The sequence below is a fragment of the Acanthochromis polyacanthus genome, chromosome 1 (genome assembly GCF_021347895.1).
Source record: "Acanthochromis polyacanthus isolate Apoly-LR-REF ecotype Palm Island chromosome 1, KAUST_Apoly_ChrSc, whole genome shotgun sequence".
NCBI classification, from domain to species: domain Eukaryota; kingdom Metazoa; phylum Chordata; class Actinopteri; family Pomacentridae; genus Acanthochromis; species Acanthochromis polyacanthus.
In genome coordinates this window covers 13871380-13892755 of record NC_067113.1, presented here as the reverse complement: position 1 = coordinate 13892755, position 21376 = coordinate 13871380, and the positions used below count along the sequence as shown (strand labels likewise).

Below are 21376 nucleotides of genomic sequence, written 5' to 3'. Positions count from 1 at the left end.
TTTAGCCCGCCTCCCTCCCTGTCGAGCTTCCCTAGACCCTTGTGTCGTCAGAAACATGGGTGTAGCATGGCTAGGCTACATGTTTCCAGCTTCCCCGTGTCACCTTGGGATGCTCAGCTATTTTGAAGTAAAGTTTCAGTCTTCTTACCTGTTCAATTTTGCATTGCTTGTCACTGAGCAACCCAGCTGTGCTAAGTAAAGTTCAACATCCACTTTGTCTATATTAAAAACGTAGTCTCTTGGGATTTTTTTTTTTCAAACTAAACTTGAGTAACATTTTCACGGATGTCCATCAAAGGAAGGAGTAAGGAAAGTGACAGATGTCATTGCTTTAGCCTAAGACAAAATTGAATTAAGAAGATGGTTTGCTGCAAGCTGTAAGTACATCAAAACACATTAATATCAATTCTTTATTTGGTCTTTAAAATATCAGGAAAATATGGAAAAAGCCTCCTTAAGCCTTTTTTCAATTTGCATGTTTTGTCTGACCAGTGGCCCAGAAACAAAAAATACCAAAAAAAAAAAAAGGAAAGAATGGTTTTGGGGAAGTCAACAGGAAACATCATGTTGCTGTGTATTCAGTGAATGCTGTACTCCATAAATGAGCCCTGTTTTTCTTTTTGTTTGTATTTGTTTGCATTTCTGTGGGGAAATTCGAGTCTTTAAAAGTATGTAAAATGAGGCATCTAGAGTTTATGCTTGTAATGGATGTGGATATACACACAGCTATACTGAATGACTGATTAAAAACAATTGTCATGATTCTTATGAAATGTTTTTGTGATTTCTAAGCAGATGGATGGATGTTCATTTACAGTGGATACCAGTGAGATAAGGATGTCCTGAAAAAGTGTTCTTCACATTGAGCAAAATATGTGTATTCGAGGTGGGACAAAATATGTCACTGCAATATATATAATTTAATTTCCTCCTATTTTTATTTCAACTTGCACGCAGTCTAAACTGATTCCAACATCCATTTTGACTTACCAGAGTCTTGCATCATTCCTACTTCTAGTGGCGCTTATATGAACAAGTAGAAACTCATAGTGACAAAATGACAGGCAGTTGGGAAAGCAAATCGGAGAACAAACTGAATAAATACATGCCTAAAATTGAATAATAATGATATTACACAAACACTGGCACAGCACTGTAGTGTGTAATAATTTCTGCTTTTGGACTTTTTAGAGATGTTTTTTCTTAATTGCACAGATTGAAATATATCATAGATAATTGTCTTGCAATGTATCAAGTATTGCACAATCGATACTGCGATACTCACTACATTGTTCTTGTGAGCAATCTATCGCGACAGTATCGTGTCATGAGTTACTCTGTATTACCACCCATAATATATGTGAATTCTGTGTGTTCACATCAGTATGTTACCTCTAGCCAGCACTTGCCATTATCCATTCACACAGGTTCTTTTTCTGATATCTCTCTCTGCTCCTCCCTGTTTAATTCTCAAGTTGAAAAGTGTAGTTCACTGTCTGAAAACCTCCAGACTGCTGCGTCCAGCTACAATTTTTACAAATGTCAACACTAAGCCCCTGTTTTGAAATGTGTCGCCAATATAATGCTGAACTAATTTTATATTCTTTTATTTGAAGAATATGAACTGGATAGTTTATAGCGATTAAAAAGCTGATTGCATTAGGTGTGTCCAGCTGTGACCTCCAAGATGACGCGGAGACATAAAGCAGCTGGTTGTATCTCGCACCTCACTGGAGCTCTGCTCCTGAGACATCTGCTAAGAAAATGAAAGGCCAATAAAAGAAATGGATCTGCCTAGACACCCAATTTCCCCAACGCCCAAACACTCGCCCATAAATCTCTTCTGTGTTGTGCAGACCACAGCTGTGATTATTCTCCTCACCAAACTTTTGCTCCCTTACTTTTATATATTTATGTAATCATTCTGCACCTTATAATGCTTAGTCATTAGTTAACAGAGTGTGTGACTCTTCCACAGTAAAGTTAGAGCACAGTGTTGGTGCGTGAAGGAGAAAGAAAGGACAGATGGCAGACATTCATTATAGCCTCCCTCCATCGTTTTGGGTATCCCTCCCCAACTGGCTAGTGTGCTCATCGCTTTGGTACTAAAGTAATGGCATCATGATCAAATAATGGAGAAAAGCTATTTGTAGAGCATTATGGTGTAATTTAAAAGCCTACTCTGCACCTGAGACTGACAAGCAAGACTGATACCTCTCACACCCGACACAGAGGAATCTCCCATCAAGATGACCTTCCATACCACAAAAAGAAAGGAACAATCACTTCTGTCTGTGTCTTTTTATTTACTTTTACAGGGACCAGTCCCAATCTAAAAGCTGTAATTTTGAATACTGTGTGTGCCACGGGTGGACACAGTGGGTGTGTGATGTAGTAACTGAAAGGAATGGCATGTCTTTGGAACAGCACAGATGTCCACTGTGCATGTGTTCTGTTCAAACTCACGACATTGTTCAGCTCTGTACCTGCTCATTGCAGGGCTGTGTATTTGATCACTTGAACAGTGCTGAGATTGCGAGCGCAGCTGGCTTTCAGAATGACAGAGTTTTTTTTAATAGATTAAGAAAATGCTAGACTGAACCGTTTAAATCAGATTGCTGGACAAGCTTAAGGGCTTAGTGCAGATAAAGTTTCACAATCGCCCTACTTGATCTGTGACGGGTTCATAAAGTATTATGTTTTTTTTAAGTCATTGCATCTGTGTGTGTGGTTGTTTCAGAATATCATATTGCACTGCGGACAAGATGCATGACAAAGTGTTTGCCTACATTGTCCAGAGCCAACACAACGAGACTCTAGAGTGTCATGCCTTCCTCTGCTCTAAGAGAAAAATGGTGAGTAAATGAGTTTTTGTAATCATGTGTCTCTGAGACACCACCTGTGTGCACAAGTAGACTTACACAAAGTAATCTAACAAGGTATTTGTGTGAGTTGAACATTTTTACTGTCATACCTATTCCTAATTTATAAATTATAGGAGTATGTTAACATTAGGGAAAATATGTTTTCTTGCTGAGACAAAGATGAGAAGATTGAAATGTCTCTCAAAGCTTTGCTTTGCAACAAAACTGAAAAGCTCTGTCTGAAGTTAACAAAAACTAGTTGTGCTACCAGCACAACTATGGGTGTGGGCAGACCAGGATCTGCCCAGCAAGATTTAACAGCAAGATTTGCCCAAGGGTTTTGGCCAAAAGCAGTGGGAGAGGAAATGGCATGTATGAGTTGTAGACACACTCCCCTCCAAAAGTATTGAAACAGTGAGGCTGAAAATATTTGAGTTTCACATCGAGTAGTGAATATGAGACAAGAGATCAAGATTCCAGCTTTTATTTCCAGATATTTATATCTGCATCTGGTACACAACTTAGAAGATAGCACCTTTTGTTTGAACCCACCCACTTTTCATGTGAGCAGAAAGTATTGGAACTAGGGCTGGACCCGAATATCCCGAATATCCGGATATTTGTTCGCTACGGCACTATCCGGATATTAATTTGGTATCCGAATATTCGCCCTGCCACCCCCCCCGTCAGACGTTACCAGGCGGAAAGAATATGCCGCGTTACTGTCTTCCCTCCGCCTTCGGCCCACATCGGCACGTATCGGCTCATCTCCTCGTGTAATCACATAAACATATACACATATGTCTATAACATATACACATATGTCTATGTGATCACTCCCTCCTCCCCCCAGACGAAAATATTCGGAGCTCGTCTCTTCCGGCCCATTTCGGCTCATCCCGCCGTGTTCTTCGGCTCATTTCGGCTCCTCCATTCGTGTTTGTAAACACCACCCGAATGGCCGGGTGGCTGCCGACTCTGACATCGCGCTTCACTTCGTTGCATAAACACAAGACAAGATGCCGAAGACCTCTACTGAAGACAAAACGAAGGCAACGAAGGTCGGTTTACACTGGGTTCAATCTGTCATCAGGAAATGTTGGCCAGAACTTTCTAAAAATGAAAACGGATCCGAATTTTCGGGCCGTCTGTGTCACAAGCCGCTGCCGCTGCCACTACCGCACCTCCGCCGCCGCGCGGTTGAAAAGTGGATGACAGAGACATTGTGAGAGCTATCAAGAAAGACCTTAAAGCAACTGTTAGTGACATCAGCAACAACTTTCAGAGGACATGAGTGACGGTATCACAATCTGCTGTTGGCAGAAGACCTCATGAACAAAGATACAAAAGTCTGCACCAGCAGGTGCAAACCAGTCATTAGCAAGAAGAACAGGAAGGCCAGGCTGGAATTTGCCATAAAGTACAGAGATGACCCTCAAAAATTCTGGGACAAAGTTTAATGGACTGATAAGACAAAGATGAACCTTTACCAAAGTGATGGAAAGTCTAAAGTTTGGAGAAAGAAAGGATCTACTCTTGATCGCAAACACACAAGCTCATCTGCAACACAGTGGAGGTAATGTCATGGCTTGGGCTTGCATGGCTTCTTCTGGGACGGGCTCTTTAATCTTCATTGATGATGTGACACACGATGACAGCAGCAAAATGAAGTCAGAAGTCTACAGAAACATTTTGTCTGCCAGTTTAAAGAAATATGCAACCAAACTTAATGGGAGATACTTCATCATGCAGCAAGATAATGACCCAAAACACACTGCCAAAACAACAAAGGAGTTCATCAGGGGAAGGAAATGAAAGGTTTTAGACTTACACCATCTAGAGCTACATTGTACTTGTTAAAGAGAAGATGAAAGGAGTATCACCTCAAAACAAAACAAACAGCTGAAAGAAGCTGCGGTGAAAGCCTGGAAAAGCCTCACAAACTAAGAATGCAAAAGTTTGGTGATGTCAGCGGGTCACAGACTTGATGTAGGTATTGCAAGCAAAGGATTTGCTACTTAATATTAAGTCTTATTCACTTTAATCTATTTTAAGTCTGTTTCAATACTTTTGCTCAACTAAATATTTGATGTTCGGTTACAAATAATGCTATCTTCTAAATTGTGTATGTAATCCAGATGTAAATACCTGGAAATAAATGCTGATCTGTTGTCTCATGTTCATCGTTTGATGTCAAACCCAAATGTTTTCAGTCTACAGCACAAATAGAAGAATTGGCATCACTGTTCCAATGCTTTTGGAGGGGAGTGTACTTGTCAGGAACTCACACTAGTAGCATTTAGCAGAGAAGAGTTTTAGTAAGTGAATAAGGGTCTTTCCAAAACATGTTGAACTATTCTGTTAATATCACTGGCTATATATAAGTGAGTGTATGGGTTAATTAGATCAGACATGCTAGCTGCATTTCCACGATCAGAATTTTGATGCAACAAGATTCCACATTCAGGTGTTATATTCAGTTTGTGCTCCTGTCAGTCCATGAAAAACATTTTACACGAATGCAATATATTGCAAAGAGACCTAAGCACAGCTGCACTGCTGCTAAAAGTCACACTTTATTTGTATTCATGTAAATGTCCAAATTTTAAGTCAGTAGAAAGAAGGGAGTGAGAGCATGAAGGGCGAGGAGGCTGTCAACCCTCTTCTGGCATTCTCCCCATCCCTGGAGGTTTGCTGAATGATGAGCCACTCCCTCCTCTTCCTTCCCCTCAATAATTTAGTTGTGGCCAAAGGGCCACGTATCCTCCCAGTTACGTAAACAACTTGTCATGGAGTCCACGGGTTTCTCTTCCTTCTCTTCATGTATCTGTGAAGAAATTCTTTCTTGAGTTGGTGGTCAGTTCCTGTTCGTATCTCAGCCCTCCTGGATTTTCCTTCCTGTGGATGAGATGCATATGGGTATTATTCATTTCCCGCTCTTGTCTGTTTCTTTGCCTATTTCCCAACAGGCTCAGGCGGTAACCCTAACGGTGGCTCAGGCGTTCAGAGTGGCGTTTGAATTCTGGCAGGCTGCCAAGGAAGGTACGCATGGTTGCCCCCGACGACCAGAGTGTGACGGATGAGTGAAAACATTTCTCTCATCTTTCCTCTCCTACTCATTGTTATTTTCTACTCTTACTGTACCAATTCTTTATCTTCCTTGTTACAAGAATCCTGCCTTTCATCTTGAAATTTCCCAGATAAAACAAAACCATACATTTTTTCTGGTCTTTCTGATCGTGCCCTTGACACCCTCTCAAGAGGTCCTGTGAAATACTGGGAAACTGTTTGGCAACTCCTGTCAGTCACTGCTCTCACACACATTTAAACATACAGGAATGTTCCCATTAATTCCCTCCACAGTGGTTAAATCATCACTCAGAAAGCTGAGACCTGTTTCAGTTTAGTGGCGCCTCTTTATTACAGGCAACTCCGTCATGGTTAACAACTCATCTAGGTATTGACATGGGGAGGGGTGCAGAGGAATTAAGGTTAGCCTGGGGCAGAGGCAGACTGACTGGAGTAAATCTTTAGTTGCTTTTGCTGTGATCTTGTGACTCAAATGTGGGGAAACTGGGGACTTCTCTCAATTTCTTTTATCTTAACTACATACTACTCATTACGTACGGTATATATTTTTCTGATTTTTGTCAAAGCTTTCAACTGCTTTGAAATTGTGAACATTTTCAGTAGTGGGGTCCACAGGAGATAAGCAACCGTGTGCATGTTCACGCACAACCATGGACACAGCAGGCAGTGAAAGTGCTGTGTAAGGATAGTGTCGCACGTAAAGAGCTCATTCTTTCGTATAGCTCAGCAGAACATGCATGTAATTTACTGCATGTATGACTCCAATGTAAGTGAGAAATTCCTGCTGCATAATATTGGTTTCCGCATGGCCACCCCCAGTCATCCTCCTCATCTCTACAAGTATGCTCCCTTGTAGGTATTCTTTGAATTTTGTGATTATCAGTTGTAGCTTTCTGTCTTGTTTGGCACCTGCAGCCTCCTTATGTACACCGCTGCTGAGTTTTGCTTCTTTTTTTTTTTAACCCTCGCCATCCTCCTTCCAGTACCCCCTTTTGTTTATTGTAAGGAGTGGAGATGAGGAGAGTGGCGGAGGGGGATGGGAATCAGGAGAAGAGAGGGCAAGAAAGCATGAAAGGCGGGGCAGAGAGGGGTGTGGGGATACCAAGTGTGTAAAGAGAGAAAGGAAAATGATAGTGTGCGTGTGTCAGTGGGAGCTCAGCCCCCTGACAGATTCAGTGTCAGTGCCATTGATCCTGTCTCATGCGAAGACACGCTTATTTATTCACACGCTTGCAGTGTATGGAAATTCCAACCGCCTCTTTCTTTCTTGCCACATTTCTACCCCATTCCTCTTCTTCTACTACTGTGTTGCTTTGGAATGTTTTAATGTGGACACATTTCCATTTTAGGGTGGGATTATTTTTTTTTCTCAAGATCAAGGCTACAGACTCCTTGCCTCACGCCTCCTCATTTGTTGTTGTTTTTTAATATGCTTCTGATTTGAATATTTTAGTGCAGACCGCCCTCTCACATTTTAACCTCACTCTTTTCCCCCTACACACTCATCTCTCTTTTCTTCTTTCACCAGTGTTCACCTCTCCTCTTCCCCACGTTTTCTAGGCAGCCATAGTAGCCAGTTTAATTTGACAGTTTCTTTACTCGTAGTTCTCCCTTTTCTGCTAGGGGGTTATGGAGGGGAAAGAAACAGTATTTCTCATAAAGAAGTTGTAGTGTTCTCTTGTGACACAGAACAAGAACGAGAGATGGAAGGAAGAAAAAGATCTCTTTGAGTCAGTTTCATTGAAGTTACAAGACCCCCGAAGGATCAGGATGGCAGAAAAGAGGGTTTCCACTGTATGTCTGTATCGTTTGCTTGTTTTTTTTTACAAACTCTCCTTCACCACCCACAGTGGTTCTTCACAGTGCACCACACATTCCTGACCCACATTCCTCTGTATATTACAGCTCCCATCTCTCTTCATAAATCTGTGCTCATAGAATATTCACTATAAACTAAAGCAAGCTTTGAAGTGACATATAAGTTGGTTCCATGTTTAGTAGGAGCTTGCTACTCTAGTCAGACTGAAAACTGCACACGAGAAAGGCCATGGGGAAAGCAGGTGCTCAGGGAAATGTTTCACACTGCCATCACTAAGCTGCCTCGACACATGGGAAATGGTGATGAAATATTAAAAAAAAAAAAACAACTTCGCCTTGCTGAAAGCAGATCTTGTTAGCATAGACAGAAATGGACAGTTCATGTCCAGCCACAGAGTTGAGTTACAGTGGGTCAGCATCTTAGCCCTGCAAGGAGTTATCACAGTGACACAGAAGATGTTGGGGTTTTTGTGTGTGAATTCCTGATTTGCTTGAGCATCTGCTTACCATTCATGTCAGGGAAAATGATAGTTTTAGGTAAGGCATAGATGGATGTTTTCAGAGTGTGCTTTTGACTACACTCAGAAAACATAGTCATTAAAAACATCTGGACCTGTATTTATCAAGCATGTCGGTGTAGAAAATCACTCACGAGGCAGAAAGTCTCAGAGTAATACTTTTGGTCTTACTTTTGGGACTGTGAGTCAAAACAAAGTTCATGCTACCCCTGCGGAGACGGATGTCTTTGTAATGTGTCATAGTGTTTCATGATTTTTTAAAAATGTTTATTGTAACGGCAAATGTGTGACTAGACTGTGCAGCACTGTTGTTTCTGTCCACAAAAACTTTTGAAGGAAAAAGATCACATTTTGAAGGTCACTGTGCTCCCAATGAGGGTGCTCATTGGGAGCAGACTAAAACTTACTTCAACACATAACTAAATTTTAGCTGTATAATGAATGCAATACTACTTTCGTGAGTAGTTTATTTTTGAAAATAAAGTTGCAATATTCAAAAGATGTTTCAATGTAACAGTATATTTTGTTTTCATGTTGTTACAGAACATTTTCTAAGGCCGAGTGACTTCACAAAAATAACTAATTTTATTATGTGGACCACTACTCCTGGAGAGTGTAGTTGAAAGCTGAATTACATATAGGAGGAGAGATTTTCGTGAAGTGGTGTGCTTCAGCACGTGGAGGATTTGCAACATGTTCTTATGCAATATGTGCAATGTGCAGCAACACTCATAGGAAATGTGAAATAATGTGGTTGAATGGGGTACAGCTGAGTCGAATTTTGGACAGCTTAAATTTAATTAAATACTTAGTTTACTGTAACAATTCCAGTCCGTTGTAATATCATTTCAATTAATGTTCACCATACTTTTGCATATACAACTGTAGTAGACTACCAAAATAATTTTTACTACCCATTTCCTGCTTATTAAATTTTACCTGTGTCTAATGACTGTGACAGGGAACTTCAATGCAGCATCATAAATTCTACATTGGTGAGTGAAACTCTCGCACACATAGTCTTGTTCTTTGATGAAAGGACGATTAATAAATTGGTCCCACTCTGAAGTAAAGTCTATTTAGTCCTAGGTTTTTTTTTTTTGCAGTTCCTGGATGCATTTCTGAATTGCCTGATAATTACAGGCTCTGAAACTGCTCTGATAGACTCAGTTTAACAGAGCAGTGTAGTGCAGGAAGTCTGATGAAAGCTGTTCTCAATCGCACTTTTTGACCTGCACTCTGTGGAAAAACTTCTCAATAGGTGAGTGTTTGGAGTGAGCAGAGCTACGTGTCCGTCTGACTCGGATGACATCCTTATTCTGTTAAACTGCTGCAGTGACGACACTTACGGCTGTGTGAAGTATGTAACAATCTTTGAAGCCTAGTTAGGTCCTCTATAGTAAGTTTCAACTGGCAGATGGCTTGAGTAACGGTCTCAGCCTTATCTGCCAATTTTCTGCCGCTAATTTGTTTACACCCATTACATTGTATGCTTGGTTGGCGAAACATTTAATACCCACATTTTCAGCTGCTAGAAAAATAACAGTTCCTTTAGCAATGCACGGCAAGTGCACTCACACCGTGGTTACAAGTTCCTGAATCGCACCTCGCTTCTCTTCAGTGACCACTCTCTTTTCTTTTTCATCTTCCTCTACCCTGTGTGTTGTTGTATACAGAGAAAGAGAAGCGAGTAAAGTCAGGTTCAGACGGGGAAGGCGCCAGCAACCCCCCGTCGGACAGCTCGGCCAGCCTGGGCAGCCTGAAGGGAGGAGGTGAGTCATGTCACCCATCATCACGTCTTTCTTGCTCTCTCTCTCACCCTCTGTCACAACAATCATAGCCTCAGGGGAAGGAAGAGTATTCAGCCACTTGTCAAAGGTTGCCCTATATTGAGGCTGCAGGTCAGCTGACAACAGTCTGCATTTTCTTGATTATTATGTCTCACTAAGATCATTACAGTGAACCACAAATGACATTTTTAGATGATTATGGATGATAATAGTAATGATGATGGCCTCTTTAATTTGAAAACATTAACGCCCAGTTGCTGTTTTTGTGGATCCATGAAAACAAATCTTGGCTCAGCAGTTCCCTTGACATTTTATGACAACAGAGTGCTGTTATTATAGTGTGGGCAAACAGTCCACAGTATTCTGTCTGACTCTGAAAGCACAATTACAGCCCTGTTTGTGTAAAAAAAACACGAAAGAGCCCCGCATTTTCTATGACCCCATTGTTCGTTCAGATTTCTGAAGATTATAGCGTTTTGGACAGGGGTCATGCCTAAACATGTTGTTGACATCCACTGAGCCAGAAAACCTTAAGGCATTATTAGTTCCATGCATTGTCCACAGTCTTAGAAAGATTTAGATGAGTAACATCCATTTGTCAGTGGAACAATGCCTGTACACTTTGTTCATTCCCATTGTGCTTTTTTGTTGTGTTATTTGTTTTGTGTCATTTTCTGTCGCATTTTCAATGCCAAAGGCCAGCGTTAGCATTTTCCCTGATCCTTTTGGTATTGGAGGTTTCAAATGGTGTTTTGTTTTTTTTGCAGGCAAGTCTAAAAACATCTAAAAACATCAGCTTTATACTGAGCTTCCCCCTCTGCTCAGCCAGGTGGCCTCCAGCCAGAGAGATCTCTCTCTCTAAATCTGTTCTGACACTTTATTTGGGGCCATGGCCCTGAATGTGCAGCATTTCATGGCAGACATACATTTTGAGGATGATCCTCTGTAAGAAGAATCTGCAAAGCAGGACTTGAAAACAGATTTTTCTAGGAGAGAGGCTTGGTGTGCATTTTTGGACAAACATTATCCTGTTGACCATTTGATGGGTCATTTAGCTGCCAGTGGACTAGATTGCTATATTGTAAATTGGTGTAATTGCACAGCAGAGTAATATATAGTACTGTGGAAGCTTTTGAGTTTCTTTTGAAATGGACTGAGCAACCATGTCCTGACACAGGGTTTTAATGTCAGCCCAAAAGAAGAGAGCTTTAGAGCTATGAGAAGGTTACATGTGTCTGCCCTTCACTTTGGCTGATCGGATGGCATGCCGCTGAGTCTGAGAGACTCTCAGGATCAGTGATATTGTCAGAGGTGAGTCAGCTTTATTCAGGAGACATGATACCTTCAACTCTGTCCCAGTGCCAGACCACTTACAGTGGCTTCAGAATATAAACGGCACTTCCTTGTTAACTGATTATTGGAGGAGTATTTTACTTGCTAGGAGAGCTGCAACTAACAGTTATTTTCCTCCTCTGTTGATCTAATTGTTATTTTCTCAATTCATTCACTAATTATTCTGTACAATATGAAAATATACCTAACTGTTGTTAAATCCTTCTGTTGTAAGCCTCCGCAAACCAATGTTGTCGCAGTTTAAGTCTGTGCCTGTCCAGACGAGATAAAATGTCATCACTTCATTATTTTACCCTATGAAACATCAATGAAGTTATAATTAGCGAGCCAGCATGAAGACATACAAATCCCAGTTTCCCACAGCCCAAAGTGACATATTTAAATTTCTGTTTTTTTTTTGCAGATCAACAGTCCAAAATGGAATGACACTTCATTTAATGCCATAATTGACAAAATGACATTTTAAAAGCTGGAAACACCAAATGTTGTATTTTTGCTTGAAAAAATAAACCAATTAGCAGACTAGTTGCCTGTTAAGAGTATTTTTTTTTTATCAGTTAGTTGATTAAATGGTTGCAGCTCTAGTTAAATGTGCCAGCTGTGTGTTTGTTCCTATAGGCCCACTTCCATCCCAGCAAATACTGAAGCTGTTAAATTGGAGAGCATTACCATCAGATGAGCCTTGATCCTCTCTTTCCCTGTGAATGACAATCCCACAATATTGCCTTCTTCATAACAGCAGAGTCGTCTAAATGCCTTTAAGCCAGTGTTGACAGAAAGGAGAGCTGGAATGAAAGCATTATTGCATGCTGACTCAGTTGTGTGTGAGCCTCTCTTTAAAGAACATAAAAACTAGTAAAAAAGGTCAGTTTAGGAGAGTCAAGTTTTGTGATCGAAGGGAGTTGATAACAGATTCATGTTGTTCTTGCGTTTGAAGAGTTATTGAAATTTTTACTGTTCTCAGTGGAGAACATTAGCCTAGCGACTGAACAGAAATTAGCATTGGCACACATTATTGACACACATTCATCATCAGGAGAGGCCATTACAGCTCAGCAGTGTCACCACAGTTAGGAGAGCAAGTCATAGGGTTATTCCATGCTCACGTATCACAAAGTGACTGCTCACAGATGGCTGAAATGATGATATACATTTGAGACTTAATAATGAATAGAATAGCCTCATGGACTTTCTACATGCATCCTTCTTACTGTTGCATGAGAGTATGATAATCACAGGTGCTGATCATATGGCTATATAGAATAAATTTATCTTTATTATCACTTTGTTCTTTTCTTGTTACCAACATTGATGTTTTGTGGAAATGGAAAATAATTAGAATTAAATGACTGTGGGAATTTACATGTGAATTTTAAGGCGATTATATTTAACGGTTTTAAAACTGTGCTTGTTTTGCGTTGTTTGATTTGTAGAGGTTGCCACGGGGAGACTTCTGGACTTGGCCGAGGGAGCCAACGCGGCGCTGGTCCACTCAGGAACAAAGCAGTCTGAATCGGATCCCTTTATGGTGCATAATCACGCAACAGAGAACAACAATACTGTATGGGTAAGACAAGAGTCGGGTTGGCCAGTAAGTTTCAGCTGTTTAGGCTTGATAAGACGGGGAGAGAAGAATGCCATGCAGGAACCACTGAATAAATGGTCAAAGTGCCTGGTGATGTACTGTACCTGTTGTATTTAAGGAGCAGATTCTGCAGCTGCACTGCTGCTACGTCACGGTAGACAATAGCCCATTGAACAGAACTGGCCTTATCTAATGGTCACATAGCTGCAGAGGGTGTGGGGCTGCAAGTGACTTAGCTTAACCTCCCAAGGCTGTAGAACAGTATGCATGTGTGAGTGAGTGTATGGACATCTCATAAATATGCACAGTTTAGTTATCATTTCATGATAAATTAACAACTTAATCTTTAACCTAAATGTGTGCTGTGTTCGGCAGGAACTGGAGGATGGTCTGGACGAGGCTTTCTCAAGGTGAGGACAAACGTGAATTTGAGTATTCCTTAAAGCTCGGCCTCTGCTAAACAGCCACACATGCTGCTGTTCTGAGAAAAGCTGCCTGCAGTTTGGGCCGCTCTCATAATAAACACTGCCTCTCTCTCGGCTTGGCTCAACCCGCTGCACTTTCCCATCCAGGAGACAGGCTCAGTTTACACGCCCTGGCACTGCTGGCACCCACCCTGAATCATGCTGCTTTTGCAGGCTACTTTTACCATGGTGTCAGGCCCCCACACTGATTTCATATGAGGTCAGGAAGCCTGTGATTACAAATTTCTGCTGCTTGGCATTAAAGTCCCAAACCCAAAAAGAGAATTACTTATTTGCTGTGTGGTACACATTTTCAGTACTATCCATGTAGTGGAATAACAACATAAAGACAAAGATCCAGGAAACATTGAGGTCTGCAAGTTCAAGGTTGATGGGATACTCCATTGTCTGTGCTAATTGGAATTCCTTAAACCCTGTCTGTGCCTTCAACAAACTAATCAGAATGGAGCTGGAGTCCACTGTGATTAATGTTTCAATTTAGTCTGTATCGGCAACACTCAGATAAGCTGTGGTGGTCTGCTGTCAGGTTGCACAGTGCAAATGTTTACAGCTATTTGTTTTGGACTGCCATAAAGACTCATTCAACCCTTTATTATTAGTGTATTTATTTCCTCTGGCTCTGCTTTCCATTTCCTCTGCTAATTCAACAGTGTGCCCGTTATTCTCTCACTTTCATTTATTGGAGGCAGAAAGGACTTCACTGTCTCTGTAATCAAGCACGAAGAGGCCATTTTAGCCCTGTTATCAGATGATTATTTGGCTGCACACCCTGTAATTACGCCTTAACGCCGTTAGTCTACCACTCTGTGATTAATGAGGATGCTCCCAGCGTAAGCAGAAACGCATCCGCTTGCTTTCTGTCACTGATGAAAATTCAGGAGCCCAAGGGCCAGGTTGACATCTTTGCTGGTGAGGACAGACTGATTGTGCTGGTTGATGTCGGGGTGAGAGCAGAAGAGAAAATTAGAGACAATTTGTGAATGTGTGAATGAGGATGTTATTGGATGACAATGTTTGTATAATCTGTTGTGTACTGTATACAGCTTTTGTGTGAGGATTGAAATAAGCTCCAGATTAATGGCTTGTTCATAGATGAGTAATATGTGTCTTTAAATCACTTTGTTTTCTGACTACAATTCTGCAATTTCATTTTTTTCTGATAAGAAAACTGAGCAGCAGAGAGTCAAACTTATGAACAAATTTTAAGTTTGTGAAACACATGCACCATATGAAGCTTATTTAAGACTGCATTGTTAGTGACAGATTATGCACCACTATATTTGTTTACGGCCACTAGGGCTTTGTGTTCCGCTCAACATGCTATAGATCATGTAAATTCGCAACACTACAAACAATTCAGTGCATCTCCTTATTTTTGAGACATTTAAATTCTTACATGTGCAATTTTGTCACTGCATTTTGAAGTGTAAACAGCAGATAAATATGTTGCATACATTATTTATAGGAATATGTTGACGGAGATAGTTTTTGGTGCTATTGGAGAGTCTGCACTGCCATCTGCTGGCTGAGCGGATTGTCTTCATTCTCTGACATGCCTGTTGATGGTGAAATACAACGCTTTTTTTTTTTTTTTTTTTTTTTGGTGAAGAGAAAGATAGGTCTATGTTAAGGTTGTGATCAGTCCTTAGGTTTCAGTCTTCTGTAGCTCAACTATAGGCCTTTGCACATAAAGTCTAACAGTGGCCACATAAATGTATGCACTCGTACAGTAATGAGGCAGCTCAGAAGAGTTCCGAGTTTAAATGTTACCTGACTTGTGATGTTTCCTTTGCACCCCCAGCCGCAGTCTGGATAGCTTTGAATCCTACTCAGGTAACAATATCATCCACTGGATATTGTGACTTTCACCTCATTCTCCCCGAGTCAACCCACTATTCAAGCCTGCTCATATGTGTGGATATCAGTGTTCAACCTGGTTAATTAAAACACGTGTAGTTTATGTTGTGTCAATGACATTTCCATTAACATAGCTCAGAACCTTTGTTCAGCCTGCTGTACGATACAGTAAGGGGGGAGCTGCCCTCTCTTTACCATTTCACAGTTCTAACATGGCAAAAAAAAAGTCTCTCTGCCACAGAACCTGATGTTTCCTCCACTGTGTCCACGTCCTCATCACAAATGTTGTATGAATCTTTGCTTACATCCATCCACTTTGCACTCTGTTAGAACCATGACACTGAATGAGAGATGGAGTGAAAGTGGTGTGTGTTCACATGCAGGTCTAACATGTTTACACAACAAAATCCGCATTTTGTATGTGAATTAGGGCAGTCTCATGTTTCGCTCTCATGGTTAAATGAGAATCATTTTAGTTCTACGTCTGGCCTCATGTGGCTTTGCTTTTTTTCAGTCATGATCTTGTCATTACAAATATGATGTTCATTTTTATGTTCATACATTCTGCACACAATGTACCAATCATGGTTTACAAGCTATTTTTAAAGTATCCTCTTTAATAATAACAGTAATGTTGATGATATGAAACCTTTATAGTGGATCATGATAAAATATGTGTTTTCCTTTGTTCCTCCAGACTCGCTGAGTCTCGCACTAACCCCCAGGTCCTGGACATTGGGGTGAACCCTCAGGACTTCAATACTGAAGAGTGCCTGTCCCCAGGCAAATGGGACCAAGAGGAGACAGACTTCACTGCACAAAAAGACACTTTTGGGTTCTAATGCGAAGCCTCTGCCAAGAAGGGAAAACCAGGGAAAGATGAGGAGAAACGGTGGTAAAACATGGTTGGAAACTGAAGTGACAAGACAGACACTGGTGACATCAGTGAGGTTTCCCACCTCCTCCCTGCTGCCAAGTCCTCCTACTGCTGCAGTCTAGTGGCTCTCTGATGCTTCTGCATCCACACGACCAGAGAAGGACAACATGAGCAGGCTGCTCACAGACCAGGCCAAAGCAATACAAACTAGTTTATCCCTTTTCTATGAAAAACATGCAGTCACTTAATGTTTGTTACAGTCAGTGTGTTACTTTCTTTTTTGTGTCTGTTTAACTATTCACTGTTGGTAATGTGTTTGTGGTATGTGCTTGTGTACACTGCGTTAAAGAAAGTATGTGTGTGTGGATGTGGAGAATAAAATGAGGCATGGGAATTGTGATGTGAGTCGAGTTTGGAACACTTCATAGTGAGGTAAAGGTGAACAAGGGTGCTGTTAATTATTTTATATACTTATTGATGCAGAAATGTAACTGGATAAGAGGGAAACTCACTGGTGAAGGTCACCAATGCACCAGGTCCTGTGTTGGGTAAAACAGTCAAGTTACTACCTATGTGCTTCAAGACTTCAGCATTTTGATGGGCAACAAAAGCTTTAAAAAGTGTGTGGATGTGTTGGTCAGAGAGTGTTTGTGTGAAAAATGGATGAGAACAAAGCGACAATCTTATTTTTTTTTTCTATTGCAAAAATCTATTTTTGCACTCAGCATTCATCCATCTTTGAAAGCACACATTTCATCTAAGGGAATTTAATGTCTGCAAGTATCAAACTCATTATTTAGGCTTGTATACAGTGCCTCTAGTCACTCTTCCTCTTGAACTGTGCAAAGCTGTCTCACAACTTTGAGTCATTGGAGTCATTATGCTTCTTCAGTTGCTATATTGATGACAATGCCGCATCTCACAATTTATTAATACTATAGAGAACTTTCAGTAAGGAAGCCCGACTTATTTTCCACTGTGGCTCAAAAACCAGACGTGGGTAGCAACATGGAGGGAGATTGTGAGTTTTTTGGTGTCACTTTTTCTTTGTGTCACCAAGCCTCATTAATCAGATCAGATTTGTAGTTGTAAAACAAAACACAAAGTTCAAGAGGATGATGGTGTTCATCGGCACGCTACCACCATATGTTAAATTATGTTACATTGACTTGTTAGTTTATTTTCCAGGGATGGTTCCCAGTGTTATTTTTGGCATTTATGTATGAATTTAATTTAATTCACTAATTTACATAAATTTCAATAAAAATCTAATTGTGTTCGTCTATGCTCGTTATTCCAAAATCAAACTCAGATCAACTGTTGACTGTTTCTGTTTCTCTACTGTGAGGATTTGTTACTTGTTCAGTTTGATATTCTTTTAATTGTATAGCTTCCAGACAACAATTGTATAAAGATGTCAGTTTGTGCTTTAAGATGTTAAACTATTCCTGTTTTATTAGTAGACTAAAGACCCAATCAAGTAAGAAAATAATAGGTAAATGAATACAAAATGTACCTAGTCATTAGTTGAACCCATCCATACTGTATTTATCACAAACAAAATGGATTTATGACAGCAGTTGGGCAGTGAAGATCCCACTCGATTTATTTTACTCAAAGCCAGACAGTGCTTATGAAACTTGATTTCACATGAGCTGTGCTTCTCACTCAGACATAATATTTGCAAGTTTTAGAAGACCAGTTTGATTGCTCCTTAATGTTTTCTTAGATCTTCAGTTACACTTACTGGTGATTAGTGAAGCAGCGTCAGATTTCATGTAGTGTTTTATGAGGTTACGGCTCCACAGACGATACACGTGACAAGGTTTCTTAGTTTGGTAACAGGACGTTCAAAATCTAGTGGGTTTGGATCAAATTGTTGCTGGCAAGTCATCAACTGAAATACTGTGATATATTCTGCCTCTTTCCAACCTTTCAAACTGTCCTGCTTGAGATCTAGACACCACAAAGGCCATTACATATGATTCCACCTTTTTTTTAACCTGATAATGACATAAATGTGTTAATTACACCATTTGTCCAAACGCAAGCCTGATCAAACCAAGTTACCATTATTATTGTAAGAAGTAGTATTTTGGATGTAATAAACCGTTCATACCTTAACTTATTAGATAAAAAAAGACTATTTGGGTGGGAAAAGTCTTTCCAATTACAGGTGCTTGGACATGAAATAGTGTGTAATACTGCTCAAATAAATCTTTAAATCATGAGTATATTTTGAGTGAAATAAGTCTTTAAAAATGTAACTACTGTAGTGCACTTTAGTGATTATCTATAGGTGGTACTGTCTTGAACAAAAGGCTCTAAACGTGTGGCCCTAGAAGAAGCATATGGTCCTAGAAGTGTGGGTCCTGAGCATAGAATGTATAACAAAGATATAATGATAAATATAAATAAACTTTTTTATACAGTCTATGGTCCTGAGAATGCAGCCTCCATCTCTGCAGACTCATACTACTGAGTTCAGAGTGATATTTTCTGAACCATATTGTAGTGGCATATCAAAACAATTCAAAACAAAACATGGAGAATCAATTTTGATATGGAAGACTTGGTGCTCAGGTGCATTTTTTTTGTGCTGCAAGTTGTCTAGGAACGTGTATTGTGCCACTCACATGCTCATACACTTATATGTGCACGTTTGTCGTTGTGCATGTGTTTGTAGAACGTACAACACACAAACAGGAACACAGCCAGTGCTACTCTGCTTTGTAGTTCTATTAGTGATGAAGAACTCAACAGGGAACTTAGTATGAAGCTGATATGAACACTGAAAATCTGTGCACTTCTGACCTCTTGTGGCTGAAACTTGTAGAACACATTTTTGGGGGTCAGGCATATGGGTTCTGTAAAGCGTATTGAGACAATTTGACTGGAATTGGTGCTATATAAATTGAATTGAATTAAAATGCTTCTCCTTTGCTCTGTTTGTTGTTTAAGTCAGTGATGAGATATGGACAGTAGAATAACAGCACCATTTTTATTGTAGTCTATGCTCCGCATATTCAAACTGAGCCTGAGTCTGGAGAGGGTTCCTGTGTTGTGAAAGACTTCCTGCCTGGTTCCTGTCTCAAAGACCAGGAACCCCAGGGAGCCAAACCACTTCAGACCTGTGGCCCTCACTTCTTATCTGATGAAGACCATGGAGAGGATCATCCTCAGGAACCTCCGTTCCCAGGTGAGCCCACATCTGGACCCACTGCAGTTCGCTTACCAACCGAACATTGGAGTGGATGATGCAGTCTTCTACCTGCTGCACAGATCACTGACTCACCTGGAGGGCACCGGCAGCACTGTGAGGGTCATGTTCTTTGACTTCTCCAGTGCTTTCAACACAATCCAGCCTTCTCTGCTCAGGGTGAAGCTTGAGGGAGCGGGAGTAGACTGTCACCTGGCTGCTTGGATCATCAGCTACCTCACCAACAGACCACAGTACATGAGGCTTCAGGACTGTGTGTCTGATGTGGTAGTCAGCAGCATGGGGGCCCCACAGGGGACAGTGCTCTCTCCCTTTCTCTTCACCCTGTACACATCGGACTTCCAATACAACTCTGGGAGTTGTCATCTCCAGAAATTCTCTGATGATACGGCCATTGTTGGGTGTGTGTCGAATGGGGACAGGCTGGAGTACAGGACAGCCATCTCTGACTTTGTCGATTGGTGTGAGTTAAACCATCTGCAGTTCAACGCCAGTAAGACGAAGGAGCTGACCATCGACTCCCGCAGGAGGAGGGCACCTCAGACTGCACCGGTGAACATCCAGGGTTTGGACATTGAGATAGTGGACTCATACAAATACCTGGGTGTTCACCTCAACAACAAACTGGACTGGTCACACAACACAGAGGTCCTGTACAAGAAGGGCCAAAGTCGTCTCCACCTGTTGAGGAGACTGAGTTCCTTTTGAGTGTACAGGACTCTGCTCCTGACATTTTATGACTCTGTGGTAGCATCTGCTGTTTTCTATGCAGTGGTCTGTTGGGGAGCAGGAAGCACTGAGAGGGACAGAAAGAGACTGAACAGACTGGTCAGGAGGGCCGGTTCTGTGCTGGACTGTTCCCTGGACTCCATAGAGGCGGTGGGTGAGAGGAGGATGTTGGCAAAGCTCAGATCCATCATGGACAATCCCTCTCACCCACTGTATGACACTGTGATGTTTCAAAGTAGCAATTTCAGCAGTAGACTGAGACACCTAACCTACAAGACGGAACGCCATAGCAAGTCATTCATTCCATCTGCTATAAGACTTTATAACACCACCATCACTGGCTGGTGTTTACACAAAACTGGACTGTCACACAATCCCGTACCACACAATCTGCACAGTTCTCTCGTACTTCACATCATTCCATAAGCCACCTTTCCCATCCTACACTCCTGGACATATTGTGATTGTTATTATGATTATCATTATATTGTTGTTTATTGTTGCTATTGTTGCTTTACAGATGTACGCTGCTGTAACATGGGAAATTTCCCCGGACACGGGGAGTAATAAAGGATTATCTTATCTTATCTTAAAGAGTAGGAGGAATTTATCTGGTTGGACCATGAAAGGCTTAGAGTTAGGGGAGGGTTAAAACTTCTAAGTCCTTTGCTTCCACAGCAGAGAAAACAGTTTAGATGAAACTGGAAGAAAATGATGAAAACAAATTGTGGGACCAATGCTGGTACGGCAGTATTAGTGGTTGTGCTCATTGTAACAGTAACAGCAGAAGAAATGTTCAGAAGAAGAATCTGATTTATGTAATGGGAGTTACTGATTAACCTCCTTCAACTACACAGAATCTAGTTTCCAGTTTTAAATAGAAAATGAACTGATAAGTGTTTTCCTCAGTTAAATTGGAGTCGGTCTTGATGAAGATTTCTCATGAAAAAGACATTGGCAAATAAATACTGCTGTAAATATTCTGCATTTGTTTTATTTGTAAAAAGTTGCAGGATAAATTACAGAATTATCAGTTTTGTTTATTATTCTATAATGTTTGCCAGCAATCATTTAAATGTTTCTTTAATTTGTTTTAATGTATTTTACCCTGAACAGTTTGGATCTCCATCATTCTCTGGACAATGTCAGTAATCAATAAAACTGTTGACCTCAGAATTCTGCAAGTGCTT

General features: G+C 40.8%; 1 protein-coding gene across 4 annotated transcripts in view; it reads left to right on the top strand.

The window, feature by feature from the left end:
• ldlrap1b (low density lipoprotein receptor adaptor protein 1b) overlaps window positions 1-17516 on the top strand; it is a 37260-nt gene extending 19744 nt beyond the window's left edge. The window contains exons 4-10 of one of the 4 annotated variants that reach the window (XM_022192435.2): window positions 2741-2855; window positions 5834-5906; window positions 9967-10062; window positions 12867-12961; window positions 13394-13428; window positions 15305-15336; window positions 16058-17516. In XM_022192435.2, coding sequence (XP_022048127.1) covers window positions 2741-2855; window positions 5834-5906; window positions 9967-10062; window positions 12867-12961; window positions 13394-13428; window positions 15305-15336; window positions 16058-16104 — 493 coding nt within the window. In that variant the 3' untranslated portion in view covers window positions 16105-17516. Of the gene's footprint in view, window positions 1-2740; window positions 2856-5833; window positions 5907-9966; window positions 10063-12866; window positions 13001-13393; window positions 13429-15304; window positions 15337-16057 lie in introns of all 4 variants that reach the window. The other 3 variants (XM_022192434.2, XM_022192433.2, XM_022192432.2) reach the window with 3 other exon arrangements.
• The last annotated feature ends 3860 nt before the right edge of the window (window positions 17517-21376 follow it).